This window comes from Typopeltis vanoorti, chromosome 2, assembly GCF_054136105.1.
Source record: "Typopeltis vanoorti isolate ZY-2024b chromosome 2, IOZ_Tvanoo_1.0, whole genome shotgun sequence".
NCBI lineage: Eukaryota > Metazoa > Arthropoda > Arachnida > Uropygi > Thelyphonidae > Typopeltis > Typopeltis vanoorti.
The window spans coordinates 76,396,511-76,416,591 of NC_143550.1; the positions used below are offsets into that span (position 1 = coordinate 76,396,511).

A 20,081-nucleotide genomic window follows, 5' to 3' on the forward strand; every position below is an offset into this window, starting at 1 on the left:
ACTTTTCTGACTGACTTCGGAGGTGTTTACGTGCAGAGCTTGTAAGCCTTTCACATACACACAAAATTTCATAAACAACCTTTCTTATGTCGCCATGTAGATCTATTACATACAGCTCCAGCGGCAAAACATTGCCTTGTTTTTTAACACTCTAAAATATTCTTATTAAAGGAGTATATACAGTTAATTTCCAAAGGGTTATTTACAAAAATATCTAGTACAAAATATACAAAGACAAGTTATTTTTACAACATTCTCATGGGACTTGACTTCTGTAAAAAAGCGATCTAAAGCACTTTAGAATATTTAAGCTATAATCGAGTTTTTACAGTACTAATGTACAATAGGTTCATAGTCTTTTGTGGCTGGTATTTATATATATAAAAAAATTATGTAAATGCCAGTTCTGCTATCTGTTAGTTAAAAATTCTCCATTCAGTGCCATCAGCATATTCTCCAGTCCCCCATCCATTTCAGTTTATATAACATTTTCTTTTTCTCCCCCTTTATCAAATTCTTTTGCATAGTCTAATATTATAATATATCGTTTTCCCTTCTTCAGCCAGTTTTCATTTTATAATGTAAGCAGATTACATTATATCTGTATAGTGGATCATATCCTCATTTCATCCTTCTATTTCTACATAACCAGTTTCTTAAATACTCTAGAGATGCTGATTAGTAATTAACTGCACTTGTTCTGTTGTGCTACCTTTGTATAATAACATCTTTCCTTCCATCTGTGATCAGGGTTTTGCTAATTCTCTTGCACATCAAGGTTTGTTCTTCTTTTGCCCTCCAGTTTAGAATTGATATAAAAAAAAATAAATAAATAAAAAATTCCTTGACATTCCTGCTGGTATATCCAGCAGGAATGTCAAGGAATTTTTTTTTCCATCTGATATCACCGCTCACTGTATTTTCATCATATTCATTGAATACTTTCTTACTTTTCCAGTGGAGTTGAAGAAATTTTTATGCATTTGGTATTTGCATTTGTGATATTTGTCTTGATCAAATGTTGTCATAGCTTTGGGGATAGACTTGTGTGAAAAACTACTTTGACATTTTCTATCTTGCATTATAATTACATAAGAGTATATTATTGCCTAATAAATGCCATTTCAACAAAATAAATTATCTTGCCTTATTAGGTACTCATGAGGATTTTAACTTTTATTTTGAATGCCTACATCATAAGGTTTGTTGTTAAGGACATCCTTGGAGTAATAAATGTAAGGTAAGTCATTATTGAAAAATGTTTACTTTTAAATAGACTATAGTTATTGTTTTCTGACTTCGTTTTAAAATGAAATAATCTTTAATATTTTTGAGCATTTTTTTTCCCATAATAACACATTCGTTATGGATAATAGAAAAACTTTTAAAAATAAATGTTTGATTCTTGTCTACTTAAAAATCAAAAAAAATTAAAAGTGCAATTCAGTTTTTTTTTTTTTTTAGTTTGTTACTGATATTATTATTATTATTATTCAGGCCTCCAAGGAGTCAAGAGACTCATCGCAGGAGGTCCTTCCTAGGAAACACAGTCTATCATACCATTCCATGAACTCATTGACCGTTCATGCTCTCACCACTCTATCAGGCAAGGCATTCCATATTTCCACCACCCTCCACACAAAGAAACCACTCCTCACCCTCTTGCTCACAGCTTCCTTTCGTAACTTCCAGGGGTGGCCCCTTGTCATCACTCCATCCTGCTGCTCCACCAAGTGAATGAACTCCCCAGTGTCCACCCTGTAACTGCCTCTCAACAGTTCAAAAATCTCAATCATATCACTTCTCCTTATATCCACTAAACTCTGCAGTCCACATTCCCTCAGCCAATCCTCATAATTAACATTGTACAGTCCTGAGACCATCTTTGTTATCCACTTCTGTATCCTTTCCACTGTTAATTTATCCCTTTCAAATCCTGGAGACCAAATTTGAGAACAATAGTCTGATCAGGGTCCTATACAATGGAATAATAACTCTTTTATCTCTGCAGGTCAGCATCCTTCTCAGTATTGCAGCAATCCTCTGGGTTATCTTCACCATCTTTGCAGTGTGCCCCTGAATTTCAGTTTTCTATCCATCATCATCCCCAGATCAGTTGTCTCCAATTATATCATCTAAAGAATGTAGTTACTATATTACATATATCCAGTGAGTAGGATAGATGAGCATTTTTTAATTTCTCAAGTAGGCACTTGAAATAAGGCTCTTAATTCTTTTATATTTCATTTAATTTGTGAAAATTTATTTGGATTTTATTCTATGAACAGCTTTTGTCTGTTCACAATACTTTGGAACTAGTTATCATTCATCATATGATCTGTCTATCCATGATATGATGTATGTGAACAATATTCAATGACAATTTAAAATAGGCAGAAGCATTGAAAATATCAACTGTATTGTGAATGGAGAACCTGTAGAACAAGGAAAACATTTCAGCTACTTAGGCATGATTTTTAGTGAAGATGGTAAATTAAATATGAAAATAGACAACAGAATCAACAAAGTTGGTATGGTGGGAAGTCAACTGAATAAATTTATATGGAATAAGAGAGAAATTAGTCAAAACAACACTAAATTAGCTGTATACATACAGTGTTCAAACCAGTTTTTAACTTACAGATCTGGGTCAGAAGTAAAACACTTGACCAAAGACTAGAGACAGCAGATACGAAAGTGCTGAGAAAGATTAGGGGCAATATCATATTAAAAATGAGAATATTAAGGAAGAACTTGACATTGTTAACATCCAGAAATGCTTTAGCAGAGCTAATCTCAGGTGGTATGGTCACTTAAACAGAATGGGAGAGGAAAGATTAATCAAACAAGCCAACTGGCAGGAAGAAGACCCAGAGGAAGACCAAGATATAGGTGGATTGATATAGTAAAAAGTGCCTTAGAAGATAGAAATATAAGATCTGATAATATTGGAGTCTTGACAGGTAACTTGGTGATTTTGAGGAAAATTGTAGATAGGAAGTTAGTAATGATATAAATTTTTCATGTAGTACTATTATATCCTGTACACCCTTTGAGGGTATATATCAGGAATTTGATGATGATGATGAAACATAATATTCTGTATACTTCTGGATGCAATATGATCCTTGGGCCTTAGTAGGATTGAGTAATTTTAGCTGCCTAACTCATTTCAAAACTTCTAATATTCAATTCAACATTTTTTTAAAAAATTAAAATCTTCCTTTCATTGCAATAGGATGTGTCCATTTTGAATTTTTTTTTTATATTACAGAGTGATTTGTAGAATTGCTATTATTATTATACATGAATACCTATTACTTGAAGCATCTTCTAGATCTTTTAATTCTTAATTTATAAGCTTCTTGTTGCAGCAAATATTGTTCATTCTGGAAAATTGATGATGCCATCTTGTAGCTGTTATAGTGATTCATGCTGAAGTTTCTGGAGTAAAAACTATGTAGAACTGGAATGAAAATAAATAATTTACTGAGTAAATTAATTATTTAATGTGAGTTCATGCGAGAATAACGATAATGAACTCATGCAAGTTCGTTATCCTTGAGAATAAGAACAGTCGTATGCAGTACTGTCGACAGGGTGTAGCATAGAGGCAGTCTGCCTCACGCTGCTGCGTAATTAAGGGTGCTCGTTCAGCCATATTGCGGTAGACTCCGTATTAGGGCAACAAGATATTTTATATCTGATGTAGATGCATTAGAATTATTTGAAGAATTAAAAATTCTCTCAAAAATAATACAAGAGAAAAGTGGTCCTCACCAAATTTTATCATATATATATATATATATATATATATATATAACTAAAATCTTGTCGAAATTTATCCCAACGTAACCACCTCCCTAAGGATATTGTTAACAATTCCTGTTAGCATAGCAGGTGTGTAAAGAAGTTTTTCCAAGCTTAAACTGATTAAAAATTATTTACAAACAGCAACGACCCAAGAAAGATTAGTTGGTCCAGCAACTATATTGATAGAGGTGGACATGACTTATACTTTAAATTTAGAAGAGCTTATAAACAGTTTTATTGTGTGAGTAGAGCAAACATTTAATTAATATTATTGTGTAATCATTTCTCATTAATGTTTCTCTTGTAATAAAATCAAAATAGCAATTGGAGATTTTCTTATATTTTTGTCTTATAACCATTAGGGGCGATATTTAATTGTTTGCCTCAGGGCGCGATCTAATCTGATGACTGCCCTGGTCATATGTATGGACGGCGATATTGGTGCTCTCCATGGTGATCTTCTGTGATTAATATTGACAAGAGGATAGGATGGTGTTCAAAATTTTTGTGGGGTTACACTATCAGTTCTTTTGCAGCTCACCTGATTATGTAGAATATTAGCTGCTTCCAGGAACAGTCTCTGTGATTTCAAACAGAGATGAAATGGTCTTCTTCCAAGGCATATTGTGCTGGTTTGTTTTTAGATTGCACATACTGAATATACTTACATTCTTTGCTTTTACCAAGGTGTTGTGGCCTATCTGTCTAAAATACTGGATAAAACACAGAAAATATTCCTTGTCAATCTCACATTGACAGGGGATTTTGTGGATACCTTGGAAGGGGAGCAGTCCTTGATATATATATATATATATCTCAGGAAGGTGAAGACTCTATCTAGGTAGACTATTCTGATTTTGCATTGTTTTGGGAGTGAGTGTAGTCTGTTTGTTATAGGGTAGGGGATATGCATAGTCTGGTTGGGGGAAGGAGGAGTTGTACTTTTTTAAAGAAGTTTAGCAAGGGTTTTTTTTTTTTGTAATCTTTTAACAAAACTGTTTTTTTTTTTTTTTTTTGTAGCAAGGGCTTTTTGTTGTAACTGTTTAACAAAATGGTTAAACTCTTCCCAAATGTTTAACCATTTAACAAAACAGTTCTTTCCTTGGTCTATGGTATCCCCTGCCTGTGTGGGAGCCAGTATTTTGGACAGATTTGCTAAGAAGAAAAGTACATAAAAAATATATTCATTATATGCAACCTAAAAGCAAACTAGAACAGAATGCCTTGAATGAAGACAATTTCATTAGTTGGAAGAAAGCCAGACTACTACACAAAACTTGTTTCAAATCATAGAGCCTGTTCCTGGAAGTGTCTCATGGTCTACAGAACCCAGTGAACTACAATAGAACTCATGGTGTGATCCTACACAAATTTTGATGTGCTGTCCTATCCTCCCATCAGCGGTAATCACAAACGATCACTACCGAGAGTTCCACTCTTGCCATCCATATGTGTGACTGGCCTTGTTTTCAAGATCATTCATTCTCAGTTTTTGTTGTGTGTGTGTGTGTCTTTAAAGGGATTTTGATAATGCCAACTTGAGTTGGCAAAATGTTAATGTGTAAATTTATATTTTCATTCCAGTTCATGCTGTTTTTATTCCAGAAACTTTATGAATCATTGGGTTTGAATTATATAAAATGAATGAGAATATACCTATGGGGGGGGGGAATATTAGTACTAAGGTGTCTAGAAATGGCTGTCAGTGAGGCTACTGAAGTGCTGTTGGTACTCAATATGTAGTCTCTGACAGTCATGCCATTCCTACCTTCTCCTTCTTGTAGTATAGCATTGTTTTTGCAAACAGGGCCCTGATGTATTTGGAGAGTATTGGATCAAATGTCAGCTGGACTGCTAGGTGGTAGATGTTCATTGTCTGATGAAACACCACCACTGTTATGCTTATTGAAGAAAAGAAATATCTGTTCTTCAGAGCACAGGCTCTGGTTTTTGTGCTTACCTCTCCTTATATAAAGTGCTGGTGACAACCTTCAAGGGCATGCAAAATATACTCTGGGAACCTGTCTCTTTCCATTTTAGAGTTCTGCACATCAGCCACTAGATAGTACACATAACTGAACTTGATAGTGATAAATCCAGAGGCTTCTTAGTCCACTGGTAATAAATCCTGCTGGCTATTATTTTGCCAGTTCAAGCATGGAGGTGGTCCAAATATGCTGGTATAGAGGAGGAACTGTCAAAGCCATGCATGGACAGGAGACTGGGTGCCATCTTTCTAGATTTTTGCAAAGTCTCTCGCTTCCCATTGAATACCTCTATTCTTGATTTAACTCTTCCTTCCCACATCCAATGGAGGACCATTAATCATGCCTAGTTTTACTCTGGATTCCACACATAAAATATTTTTAGATATTTTGCAACTTTCATATTTATGCTTTTTTTCATCTTCATTTGAAATCCACATTTTATTAGTTATTTATTTGTTTTACTTCTGTACGGAATATAATTAATCAGGAATATAATTTTATACTGATAGGAATATAGTATGTAATGGTGATACATAATTGGTATCTTTATTATATATCTTCTTTAAATCCAGATGTCTTTGCTAATATTTTTTTATTTATTTTATTTGTTGTAGTGCTATGAAAATTTCAGCCTTTTGCTGACAGTGCTAACATTTAAATTGGCTGTTTTGGTATTCCAATCATAGTCTCTCCTGTCCACTGCATCTGCTCATTCTAGAACAATCTCCTTCTCATAATTGGATATCATTACAGCTCCTTATGAAATGAAGATCATCAGCAGTATCATTGATTTTCACATATCTGTTGCTTTAAATGGCAGTTGCAGATTAGTAAGTGCTCAGCAAAACAGATCATTTTACATCATTGATATTGGTCTATTGAAGATTAAAGTTCTGTACCACTGTTTATTATATATTTGACACGACAAATATTCTCCTCATACATGAGAAATGTTCATCTGTTAATGAAGTCACTTAATGAGACATTCTGAGGGAACCAAAAATCACACATCACTTTATTGTTCCTCTATTGTTCTGATGCATTTGAATTGTCATAACAGTGTTAGATATTTAATGAATGAAAAGCACAAATTAAATAGAAGTTTAATGCTTTCGATATTTTCTCTCATTGGAATAGATTGATTGGTGTCATTTTTCTGCTCAGGTGAGTCATTCCTCACAGCTGAACTTAACCATGTAAGCTACACACACACACACCTTTTCTTGTTTAATGTCTGTAGTTCCAACAAAATTAGCCAAATACTCTCCAGTCCTTGGTCTCTTTCTGTATAAGTATTATAATAATACATTCACTATTCTGCATGTCGAAGGTAAATTAAATCAGAAAAAAATTGTTGGAATTAAAAAATGATAAAAATAAATAAAAATAAATCTGCACAAACTTTAAGCCCTACTTGATGCTATCTGCCATTATCTGTTTCCTCTAAAGCACTAACTTCCCTTCCCTCTCCATTTCTGATGTGTATAGGGTTCCTTATTCTTATAAATTATAGATGGCCAAAAGATTGGTCAATATCCACTTGGGAGAAGATAAAAAAAAATGTATCTGCAATCATTACTACAGACAGTCAAGTCTGACAGATCATGCCTTGGACATTACTCACAGAATCAACCAGGAGAGAGAAAATTTGCTATGCTTCACTACAAAGTCCATATGCGAGAAGATTTTTTTAGAATCTGTAGCTGCCCTTATTTTTAAAACCAACCTAATTTAAATAAATGATTGTGTTAGACTTCCCAAACTATGGGAGACTAATTCTTAGGTATCCTTAGTTACAACACAAAGCCTAACGCAGTAGTAGACTTGAGTTTACTAATTTGTGCTTTCTGTTTTGTTTGTGCATCTGTTCCACTTTTATATTGTATCCATGAAGATTCATTCCTTAATTCATTCCTCGTGCTGTTTTCGTTCCATTAAGCATCTGGTTCATAATAATAGTAAAGTATGTCTAATAAAAAAAAAAATGTTGGTCATGACTTTTCATTTTATTGTTGTTTATCTCATATATATTTGATACGGTAATTTTTTCCCATGTATTTTCTGTTAATGTAATCCTTAACTATAAAATAGCATGTGTGCCACAGTAAATAAGTTTTTATTGGGTAAATATTTCATTTTATGTCTCATAAGATATCATCAGTACAGTGATCAAACAACAATAGGAATTGAATTAAAAAAAATAAAGTAACGTGTCATGGATTAAACCTAATTAAGCCCACAGGACTCCTATGCCATATATTAAAGACATCTCTGAATGTGTGGCAAAAGTTATAAAAAAATATCAGCTCATTGCTACCTATAAGCCCATCAACCAACTTCATATAGTGTATCCATGAAGACTCATTCCTTAATTCATTCCTTGTGCTGTTTTCATTCCATTAAGCACCTGATGTGGGTTCATGATAATAGTAAAGGATGTCTAATAAAAAAAATATATTGGTAATGACTTTTCATTTTATTGTTGTTTATCTCCTCTATATTTGATACAGCAATTTTTCCCATGTATTTTCTGTTAATGTAATCCTTAACTATAAAATAACACATGCACCACAGTAAATAAGTTTTTTATTATGTAAATATTTTATGTCTCATAAGACATCAATAGGAATTGAATTCAAAAAACAGTAGCATGCATGCTTAAATTGCAATCCCTCTACATATACAGTCGCATGTTCATCCTAATTAAGCCCACAGGACTCCTATGCCATATACTAAAGACCTCTCTTGGAATATGTGGCAAAAATTATAAAAAAAAATATTAACTCATTGCTATCTATAAGTCCATCAACCAAATTCACAACTTGCAAACTTTGCCAAAAGACAAGCTCTCATCGACGATTCTACCTAGTTTATATGAAGTACATATTCGTGTAACTTGTGGACAAACAGGAAGATCTATAAAATAAACATATCTCTGAACATCAAGACCACATCTGTCTTATCAAACCTTACAAATCTGGCCTTGCACAACATGGAATTGAAAACGTTAACCACAGGATCCAGTGACAAAATGCTAAGCTTCTACGTAGATCAATATATAAACATGAACATTTATATAAAGAAAGTGCTGAAGCCTTACTTCATAGACCTAATCTTAATCAAAACGACTTTCTCACTTTTGGGAAAATTTTGGAAAATTGTTATTCTCAATTATATTAAATAAATTTATTTGTTATATTTTAATTTAATTTGATTAGTTTTAATTTCAGTCCATTAGGTTTAATCCATGAACATGCACCTGTATACGTAGAGGGGATTCCAATTTAAGCATGCATGCTTAAATTGCAAAACTACTGCAAAAATAGGAATTCAATTCCTATTTTTGTTCGATCATTGTACTGATGATGTCTTATGAGAAATAAGATGAAATATTTACATAATAAAAAGTTATTTACTGTGGCATATGTGTTATTCTATAGTTATGGATACTCCACAGGTTTCACTATATATATGTAATCCTTAATTATGTTAACTAGAAATGCAAATTAAATAATTCATGATATGCTTCCATATGAATCTTTTCAGATTAGTTCTTTTGTATTCTACTGTTCAGTTCCTTAGTCGTGAGGCATTTCGCCGAGCCTGCCTAAGTAACTCTCAAAATTGTAATTGGCCCCAAATCATTAATCTGCTTTGGTTAACGTAAGGAAATAATTATGTTCTATTTACCTAAGAATACTTTTTTTTTAATAACATATGCATTGACAAGTTATTTTTAAAACTCTTCTTCAGAATTATAACTTTTTTTTTCATAAAAGAGCTCTAAAAGTCCTCAAATTAAGTATGATCATATCAGTTTTAAAAGTACAGCAATACCTCGCATAGTCTGGCTTCGATCAGTCCGGATTCACTATAGTCTGTTTTTAAATCCTAAAAAATGAGTACACAAAATTATTTTTTTTATACATAATTGTTCGGTTTTTCCCCTTTATACAGTCAAGTCTCTTTTTGTGCGGTTTATTTTTATGTGGTTTTAAAGTTATGCAATGCAATATTTCAATTTTTTCGGGGTTTCCCCCGTTGTATATGTATGTACCTAAACTTAGCGAGAATGTAAACGCAGCATTATGTTCAACATCTTAATGTGTAAGCTATGTATTGTACGAGTAAGCAGTGGATGTTTGTGAACTTTAATGTTGAATTAACTTCTATGTCTATCAGTTTTCGATGCACAAATCTACAGTAAAGTTGATTTGTGATAATTAAATTTTAATCCCATTTAAAAAAACTACATAATGAGTGAAAAAGAAACATGAAAGTGATTCTGTCACTAAGAAACGTAAATAGCTCACTTTAGAACAAAAGCTCGATATAATCAAGCTTCATGAAGAAGGTGCATCCTTTGCTAAAATATGCCGTGAAAAAGGAATGGACAAGTCATTAGTTCGAAAACGTATCAAAAAAAAAAAAAAGATCGATACAAATCGCAAGGTATGGCTATGTCTTCTTATTTATCAAAAATAGTGACTAAAACCAGATATGCACTTGAATGGTAAATATGGAGCAGCTATTATCCACATGGATTGAAGACTTAACTCAAAAGCAAGTTCCACTTAGTCAAATGGAAATTCAAGTGAAAGCATTAAGTCTTTACAATGACTTGAAGACTATTGATGATATAGAAAACAAAGGTGAGGGAACTAGTGAAAATTTTATTCTAAGTCATGGGTGGTTTTTTCATTTTAAACAACGAACTGGTATTCACAATGTTCATATTGTTTCCAACTTAGTTTCAAAGAGTTAGATTCCGTCAACGTAATTGAGTATATTGAATCGAACACTAATGAACTGGATAATGAAACACTTATTACAAATAACTTAAGGAATTCACAACGTATACTGGAATTTAAATTAAAATAAAGTACTTTATATAGGAAGTACTATATAAAATATAGGAAGTACTTTAATATGTACTTCCTATATTTCGGCAACGTCACGTTGCCATATTCACGGGAACATAAGATTAAGACATGTGCATGCAGGCTGCTAAAACAGCAAATGAGGTTGAAGCGAGGAAACTACTGTTTTTCCTAAAGTCCTGATGGTGCTCCCTAGTGGGCTATATTAGGTATTCTTGGAGACGTACATCTTGAGAACATCAGCCCAACGGCCAAGAATACCTAATATAGCCCACTAGGGGGGCACCATCAGGACTTTAGGAAAAACAGTAGTTTCCTCGCTTCAACCTCATTTGCTGTTTTAGTGCCTGCGTGCATGTGTCTTAATCTTATGTTCCCGTGAAGATGGCAACGTGACGTTGCCGAAATATAGGAAGTACATATTAAAGTTTATTTTAATTTATATTCCAGTATACGTTGTGAATTCCTTAAGTTATTTAGTAATCATGTACAACCAACATATAAGCCTTTCTACAAGAAACACTTATTAACATGGATGAACAGCGAACTTATGAAGAGCGGGAGGACAACTTAGACAACAAACGACTGTGTTGAAGTGCCTGCATGAGAATTAACAGCTGAACAACTATCAAAAATTATTATTAGTTGATCCCAGTATTGAACGTAGCCTTACAATTCACCGAACAATAAACAATGCAATTCATTGCTACAAAGAAATGTATGAAGAGAAAAAACCAAAGAAGAAAAATGTGCAGACATCTATATTGCAATTTTTAGAGAATAAAAAATGAATTACAAAAAACATATATTTTTTGTTTAATTATTTTTGATAAAGACATTTGAATTTATTAATCTCGTTTTTATTTATTGAAAAACAGGGAGAATATTTTTTTTCGGAACCAATTATCATTTTTTGTATGTATTTAGTTCCTCAATTAGTCCGGGATATCGGTGGAACCGATTACCCAGACTATGCAAGGTATTGCTGTACTGAAATAATATATAAGAAGATGTAGTTTCATATGTGTTATTCACAGATGTTTAGTGTATAAAAATATACTAAAAGAATGAATCTTGTGAAAATCAGAATTAATTATATGTAATTATTAGTTTTGTTTTTATGTTTCTGTGACATCCACTCATGAAGGTTGTGATTTATATTATAGTACATCGATACCATGTGTGGATTAAAGATTTTTTTTTTTCCTGTTTATATCAATTTTATATGTTTTTTTATTTATTTTTACATAATCTAGAAACCCTTCTCTGGAGACCAGACATGGAACTTTTCAAGCCAATTCAGTCTTATTAGCAAGGCAGTGGTCTCATACCAGATGATGAAATTCATCTCTCCCACATTCATGGATAGTCTTCACAAATATCTGTGAAGACTATTACAGATATCCATATCCACAGCATGAATCAAATAAATAGCCTGCTGGTTGGTGAGCAGTTTTGTTAACCACTCAGCCAACCAGGCTTTCAACAGCATTTCTCTCACAATCAGTTATTGTTATAGCAAACAACTTCAATACACCTATTATAACAAACTTGAAATGGTGGTGTCCAAAGAAATTCCCTATTACAAAATAATTTGATATCTGCAACTTCTGTAGTGCAAGTTGCTATGCTTGGTGTACTTTATATGCTAAATATGCTTTCAATTTTCTATTCTAAGAAGTAATAACTGTATGTTTATTTAAATTATAAATAATAAATATACCATATCTAGTAAAAGTAAATAACTTGAATAATTTAGACATGTTAATAGAGAAATATATAGGATTAAAAGCTGTTACTAGTATTCCTGATCTCTATGGAGTTATAAGATTCATTGTGGGTGCTCCACCTCAGACAGTAACACAATCTATTGTACCATTCTTTAAATTCATCCACTGTTTTCACTTTAACGACCCTCTCAAGCAATACATTCCATGCTCTTGCCACTCTCCATGCAAATAAAACTTTCCTCTCTTACTACGTCTTTATGCAACTTCGAAGCATGGATTCCTATCGTTGTTTCTTCGTCTTGTTCTACCATACAAAAAATCTCCCCAGTGTCAATCTGATAAAATACCATTCAACAGCTTAAATATTTCAATCATATCAAGCTATGGAAAAGTATAGTGAAACTTAGTGGGTGCTCTACACCATTGTTGCTCAACCACTGGGCCACAGCCTAGTGGTCCATCCAAATGGACCAATAGGAGGTGAATATATGGATGCTTGGGCATAGTGATCATGTCGTCTATAAGGTCCAGCTAGGGCAGCTCGTAAATGCTGGTGAATGTATTCCCGTAAGCTCCCTGGTCAAATTTTCTACGAAACTTTTATAGTTTCTGTATTCGGCTTTGAAATAATGCTGGATTTAATATCCACTTGATTTTTATAACATTTATTTTCTAATTGGAAGTTATAGAATGTTTTGATATCATTTTAAAACTTTTAATATGGAAAATCGGTCATACTAAATGGACATCCATGAAGTTCTTATTAGTTGCTCTCTACTCGGACTGCATTTTGCTGTTCAAAGCATGCCATTTTGAACTTGTTGATTGATGTCCTTTTCAAATACTATGCCAAATGATGTGGTCTCCAACAAGATGTTGTGTTCATAGCTTATTATTTGTTGGGGTTCAGGGTTGGGAAATTTTTTACAGTATACTTTTCATTTAAATACATAGCAATAAAAGCAATTATACAGTTGAACACAGCCAACTAAAATTAAACAACAGGAAACTATTTACAAGTTAAGAGAATGCTTATAAGAACTAGGCTACATAATTAGACCATTATTCATGTACCTTCAAGCACTGCTGCAATTACTAATGGTTGAATTGGGAAATGACTATATCTCTTCATCCATCCATCCATCCAGAATTGGACTTATGTTGGTATAAAATCTTTCATGTAAAATCATCATCATAATGCTAATTACGGATATAGACCATATTGGTCTGTTCTGATCTCATTATCCTCATCTGAGATCTACCTGGTCGTCTCTTTTCAATTAGTTTATATTTTACTATTTGTTCAGGATATTGGGTGTTGACCTTTCAGTTTAGATGTTTTATCCCATTTTGTTTGTAATTGTTCAATTTTTCTTCTGTTGATTTTATTTTTAATCCTTTTAAAATAGTTTAATTCCTTATTTGGTCTAATAATGTCTATTTTGTAGTTCTTCTCATCAATCTCATTTCACTTGCTTTTATTCTTTGTTTATCTTGTTTGTTTATTGCTCAAATTTTGCTACCATATAAAAATGTGGGCACTGCTAAAGTTTTTTTATGTACAATATTTGTATTGAGTGTTCTGTTTATCAGACCTTTAAAATTTTTATATCTTAAAAAGATATAAATAGATGTTTTTTTCTCCTTCATATGATATTTCACATCCAAGATAACTGAAAGTGTTTATCTGTTCTATTATTTTATGGTTAATAACTATTTTACTTCTAACTGGAGTTTGTCCACAAAATGTCATTGTTTTTGTTTTATCTATGAATATTTTCATTCGAAACTGTTCCAGTGTAATGTTTAAATTACATATTGATCTTTGTAAATTGAATTTCCATATCTGATATTATTACCTGATCATCTGAAAATAATAGTGTATTTATTTTGTTATTCTGGGAAATTTCTATACCAGGATTGTTTAAGGTGTTCCACTGTATTAATAATTCATTAATATAAATATTGAAAAGTGTTGGAGACAGAAGTCATCCCTGTCTTACCACTTGGTTTACAGATTGTTTTTCAGACAATCTTTCATTTATTTTTATTTCATTATCGAGAAATAACTGATGAGACTTTAATAAAGATCGAAACCAGTCTGGTAGTGGTCCTTCCCTTAAGGCATAGCATACACATGTCCGCAAGGAGATGTGCTTTGCATTATGGGAGATACTGAGCCAAGGAATGATGAGAGCTTGGTCCACCTTTACCATCAGTTGCCTAAGTTCTGAAGATACTTCAGGTGCAAACTTTGTTTGCTTACACTTGGATAAAGGATTAAACTAAATTTATTATAGTCTAACCAAGCGGGGAAAAAAACTTTCAACATCTTTCTCTAAATCCAGAGTAATTTAATAATAAGGTGGTACACCTTTTGGAAGCTCGCATAGGTAAATTGACTTCTCCATTGCTTCTGCCTTAGTATCGCCACTTCTGGGTCTGGCTCCCACTGACAAGACCTCAATAAAGGTCTAAACCGGTCTGGGTAGTGGCCCTTCCCTTAATGCATAGCATTATACATGTCCTGCGAGGAGATGTGCTTTGCTTTATGGGAGATACTGAGACAAGGAGTGATGAGAGCTTGGTCCACCTTTTCTACGAGTTGCTTCAGTCCTGAAGATACTTCAAGTACAAACTTTGTTTGCTTACACTTGGATAAAGGATTAAGCTCAATTTATTATAGTCTAACCAAGTGGGAAAACAAACTTTCAACATCTCTCTTTCTGGTTTCTCTTTTGACAATTGCTCGTCTTTTTTTATATTGAATTCCATCTTCTTGTTGTTGGAAGTTTTTCCACTTGATTATACTATAAATTACAGATAACAAGAAATTATATACTTGGTTTAATTCTTTATCTAAGTGTAAGCAAACAAAGTTTGCACCTGAACTATTTCTCAGGACTGTAATGATTTCTTTTATATTATTCCATTCTTTCTTGATGTCTTCATTTTCTTGTATTTTTTCTAAGTAGTTATTAATCCTCTGTTGGTATAAATTTCTTAAGTTGAACCATTTAGTAGTCTTACTTTATAATTAGATTTTGTTTCTCTAGTTTTTTTATTTTTTTTGTATTTTTATAACCAGTTTTTGGTGGAAACTTTAATTTTGTTTGCACTAAATAGTGATCTTCTATACAGACCCTCTATACTCATGGCCCTTCACTCTTGAAGATAGTAACACTGCTCTAATGGATATGAAACCAGGCAAAGGCTCCAGGTTTCAATGGAATTCATCCTGATTTCCTGTTGAAGACAGGCCAAAAAGCTCGACAGTAATTGGCTTGCTTTTTTTCTGACATCCTCCAGACTGGTAGACACTTCCAAAAGAGTTTAAGAAGACAAAAATTATCCCTATCTTAAAACCAGGAAAAACCAACAACAAACCAGAAACTACCAACCAATTGCCCTGCTTAGCACCAGCTATAAGCTCCTAGAAAGGCTCATCCTTAATAGAATTGCCCCAAAGATAATAGAACAAGTCCGGTGGAACAGGCTGGATTCAGACATAAATGAAGCTGCTGTGATCAGGTTCTGTCACTCACCACACATATAGAGGCAGGCTACCAACAATGCTGGAAAACAGCTGTAGCTTTTGTAGATCTTACTGCAGCTTATGGCACAGTCTGGAGGCATGGCGCAGTCTGCAAGTTGCTCCATGCAGTCCCATGCAAAACAATAGCAAAACTAATCGATAACATGCTAAGCAACCACCTGTTCCAAGTGTGTATGGACGAGAACAAAAGTAAACAAAGAACACTGGATAATGGATTACCACAAGGGTCAGTTCTGGCTCTCCTCCTTTTTAACTTATACATTGCAGATATGCCTCATACAGCCTCTAAAAAGTTTTGCTGCTGACACACCAATTTTACTACAATGGAAGATACACTAACAAACGACCTTGCAGTCCTAGATGAATACTTCAGCAAATGGAGATTATGCCCAAATCCTAGAAAACACAAATTTCATGCTTCCACCTGAACAATAACCAGGCTAACAAAGAACTCATGGTCTACTTCAACCACAAACTGCTACACTACAACAGATTCCTGAAATATCTGGGCATCACTCTAGATAGAACACTATCTTTTAAACCACATCTCATTAACACAACATCCAAGCTAAAAACAAGAAACAATATACTACGAAAACTATGTGGAACAACTTGGGGTGCCTCAGCAACAACGCTTCGCTGCACTGCTCTTGGCCTTGTTTACTCTACAGCTGAATACTGCTCACCCATATGGCTGAACAGTGCCCATGTGTATTTGGTTGATGCCCCGCTTAACACCACTATGCGCCTTATTTCTGGAACTGTAAAATAAACCCCAACCTACTGGCTCCCAGTGCTAAGCAACATCCTGCCTCCATACATCCGCAGATCCAACTTTCTTCTACATGAATACAGCAAAATCATGGAAATCCAAAATCTTCCAATCCATGAAGACATCCCACCCCTAGAAATAAACAGGCTAAAGTCAAGGCACCATCCAATCTTAACAGCAAAAAATCTTGCAGAGACAAGCTTCAACATGAAGGAGAAGTGGAAAGAGTCCTGGTATAACACTTCAACAGGGATCTTCCATGAATTAGTGGTCCCAACACAGATACCTTCGGGTTTTGACCTACCTCGGAAAACTTGGTCTGCCCTTAACCGAATCCGCACCAACCATGGCAGATGTGCAGACCACCTTTACAAGTGGGACATGATTGCCTCACCCAGGTGCGACTGTGGATCACCCCGCCAGACAATTAATCATATTATAGCAGAATGTGTCCTACGTGCATACAGTGGAAACCTGTCAGATTTCATCCATGCTACGCGAAGTGCAGTCGACTGGATAATCAACCTAGACATTCAGTTGTAATCTATTCTTGATTCTTGAGTGTCCCTTTTGTGACTGTATTATGTCTTCTTATTGTACATGTGTCTATTACTATGTCCATATATATTAAGGATTAATGTAATGTAACTTTTCATGTGTGAGCCATATGCTAAATAAATAAGTGATCTTCTATTTCTAGCCTTCTTCTGACTTTGACATCTAGGAAGAGGTTTGCTGTTTTTTTTTTTTTTTTTTTTCATTTTTCATTTGCTATAAAGTAGTCTATTATTGATTTTTGTCCTCTTGCACACCATGTATATTTATGTATATTTTTTATTTGCAGAATGTATTCATTATTTTTAAATTATTGTATATTATATAATCAATGAGCCACTTTCCATTTTTGTATACTGTTGGTTCTCCAAATTTTTCTGTATTATTATTTTATTTTTTTTTTTTTTTCATTTCTATTCTGGCATTGAGATCTCCAGCTATAATTATATTGCCTGTTTTATTTAATTTTTCATATATTCCTTGTAACTGTTTGTAAAAGTCATCATTTTCTTCTTCTTTTCCTTCTTTGGGGACATACACTCCAGCAACTGTTAAATTTGCTTCATTTAATTTTAATTGCACTTCTAATATTCTTTCATTCTAATATGTATAATGAGTTATTTTTGCTTTAATTGATTTATGGATCCAAATCATTACACCTTTGATATAAAATCATCGAAGAATCAATCCGATCATTTCATATGAATTACCATATATATATATATGTGTGTGTGTTAAAGATACCAAGCTATTTTAAACCTGGTTTTACTCCATTTCCCAAGTAAGCAAACAGACAAACAAATCAAGTTTGCGCCTGCAAGTGTTGCAAGTCTAGCTGACTCTGCACATAGTGCAAGACCAAGGCAACTCATGGTAAAAGTAAAATAAGCTCTGATCACTAATCTTAATATTTACCCTTAATGCAAAGCACATCTCCTGGAGGAGATGTATGATGCTTTGTATTAAAGGCAAGGGGCCACTACCCAGACCGGTTTCGACCTTTATTGAGGTCTCATCAGTGGGAGCCAGGCTAGAAATACCAAGATTTTAGTAATACAGAGTTTTTAAGTATTTTACCAGAACAAGTTACCATAAGGTGTTTTAATCTTATTAAATAAAAATCTCAGGAGGAGATATAAATGTAGAAAGTATTTTACCTTGGGTATAATAAATGGTAAAGATACCAAGCTATTTTAAACCTGGTTTTACTCCATTTCCCAAATAAGCAAACAGACAAACAAGTCAAGTTTGCAGGCGCACACTTGACTTGTTTGTCTGTTTGCTTATTTGGGAAATGGAGTAAAACCAGGCTTAAAATAGCTTGGTATCTTTAACATTTATTATAACCAAGGTAAAATACTTTCTGTGTGTGTGTGTGTGTGTGTGTGTGTGTGTGTGTGTGTGTGTGTGTGTGTGTGTGTGTGTGTGTGTGTGTGTGTGTGTGAAGTATTGATCTAGAAATAAAATTAATATATTTTTAAGGTGCATTAAGATTTTATAAAGTTCTTTAACTATAGAACTCAATATGAGATTTGATATTACTTACAGTGAAAATGCCAGAAATATGTTTGCAAAATATAATAAGCCATTGGATCAGGTAGTATAGAAACTTAGTTTATTAAATTTTACAAAAGAATAACTAGAAGAGTTGATATCTTGCCTTGATTTTATGTGCCTTTGGCATAGCAACTTTTTAATTTATTTTATTTTAATTTTTTTTCAGTGTTTCATATTTTTATAATGCCTTCGGTAACTAAAGTCAGTGTAAGTGTAATCAATCTAATTCTCCAAACACTATGCTGATAATTTCAGCCTATAAGGGAGCTGTAGATATTTTTACAAAAATCAAATTAGAATGTCCAGTTGTTGTTGTTTATGTTCCATCGAGTTGTTTTCGACTCCTGGTGATTCTATGAACATACATTCTCCATTCAGATCTGTCTCTGGCCATATCTTTCAGAATTTCCAAGCACATTCCATTTGCTTCTTTAACTTCGTCCACCCATCTAATTCTTGGTCTTCCTCTTCTCCTGCTTCCATCAACTTTAGCAAGATCATAGCTTTGAGGGAGCAATCTGGCTTTATTCTGTCTATCACTGATTTATTGGTTTACTTTGCAGTCCATGGTATTCTTAGTAAATGTCCCCAAACCCATAATTCAAATGCATCTATCTTCCTTCTTTCATACAGTACCACAGGGAATACCATTGCTTTCACGATTCTGATTTTTTGTTGCGAGGCTTATATCTTTATCTTTAAAGATCTTGCTTAAATTTGTCATTGCTTTCTTTCCAAGTAATAATCTTCTAACTTCTCAATACAATAACCATCTTGACCAATTCGGGATCCTAGGAGCACAAAATTGTTAACTGCTTCTATTTTCTCCCCATCTACTTCAAAATCAGTAAGTTCACATGTTGCCATAACTTTTGTCTTTTTGAGGTTAAGTTTAAGACCATATTTAGCACTTTCTTCTTTAACTTTCATAATAAATTCCTCCAAATCTTCTTTGCATTCTGCTAGCAAGGTGGTATCATCTGCATACCTCAAATTATTAATATTTCTTCCACCAATTTTAATTCCAACTGAAGACTCCTCCAGCCCTGCCATTCTTAAAACATATTCGCTTTACAAGTTAAACAGGTACAGAGATAAAATACATCCTTGTTGCACCCCTTTACCTATTGTGAAATACTCAGTTTCTCCAAGATCTGTTTTGGACAGTAGCTTCTTGTTCATAATAAAGATTCCTCAGAAGGATAATGAAATGCTCTGGTACTCCCATTG

General features: G+C 33.5%; 1 protein-coding gene across 2 annotated transcripts in view; it reads left to right on the forward strand.

Moving 5' to 3' along the window:
* LOC150109191 (man(5)GlcNAc(2)-PP-dolichol translocation protein RFT1) overlaps window positions 1–20,081 on the forward strand; it is a 153,396-nt gene that overhangs the window by 14,947 nt on the left and 118,368 nt on the right. For both annotated transcript variants that reach the window (XM_090406111.1, XM_090406120.1), the window contains exons 2-3: window positions 1,155–1,240; window positions 9,348–9,464. In XM_090406111.1, the coding sequence (XP_090262237.1) occupies window positions 1,155–1,240; window positions 9,348–9,464 (203 nt within the window). The remainder of the gene's footprint in view (window positions 1–1,154; window positions 1,241–9,347; window positions 9,465–20,081) is intronic.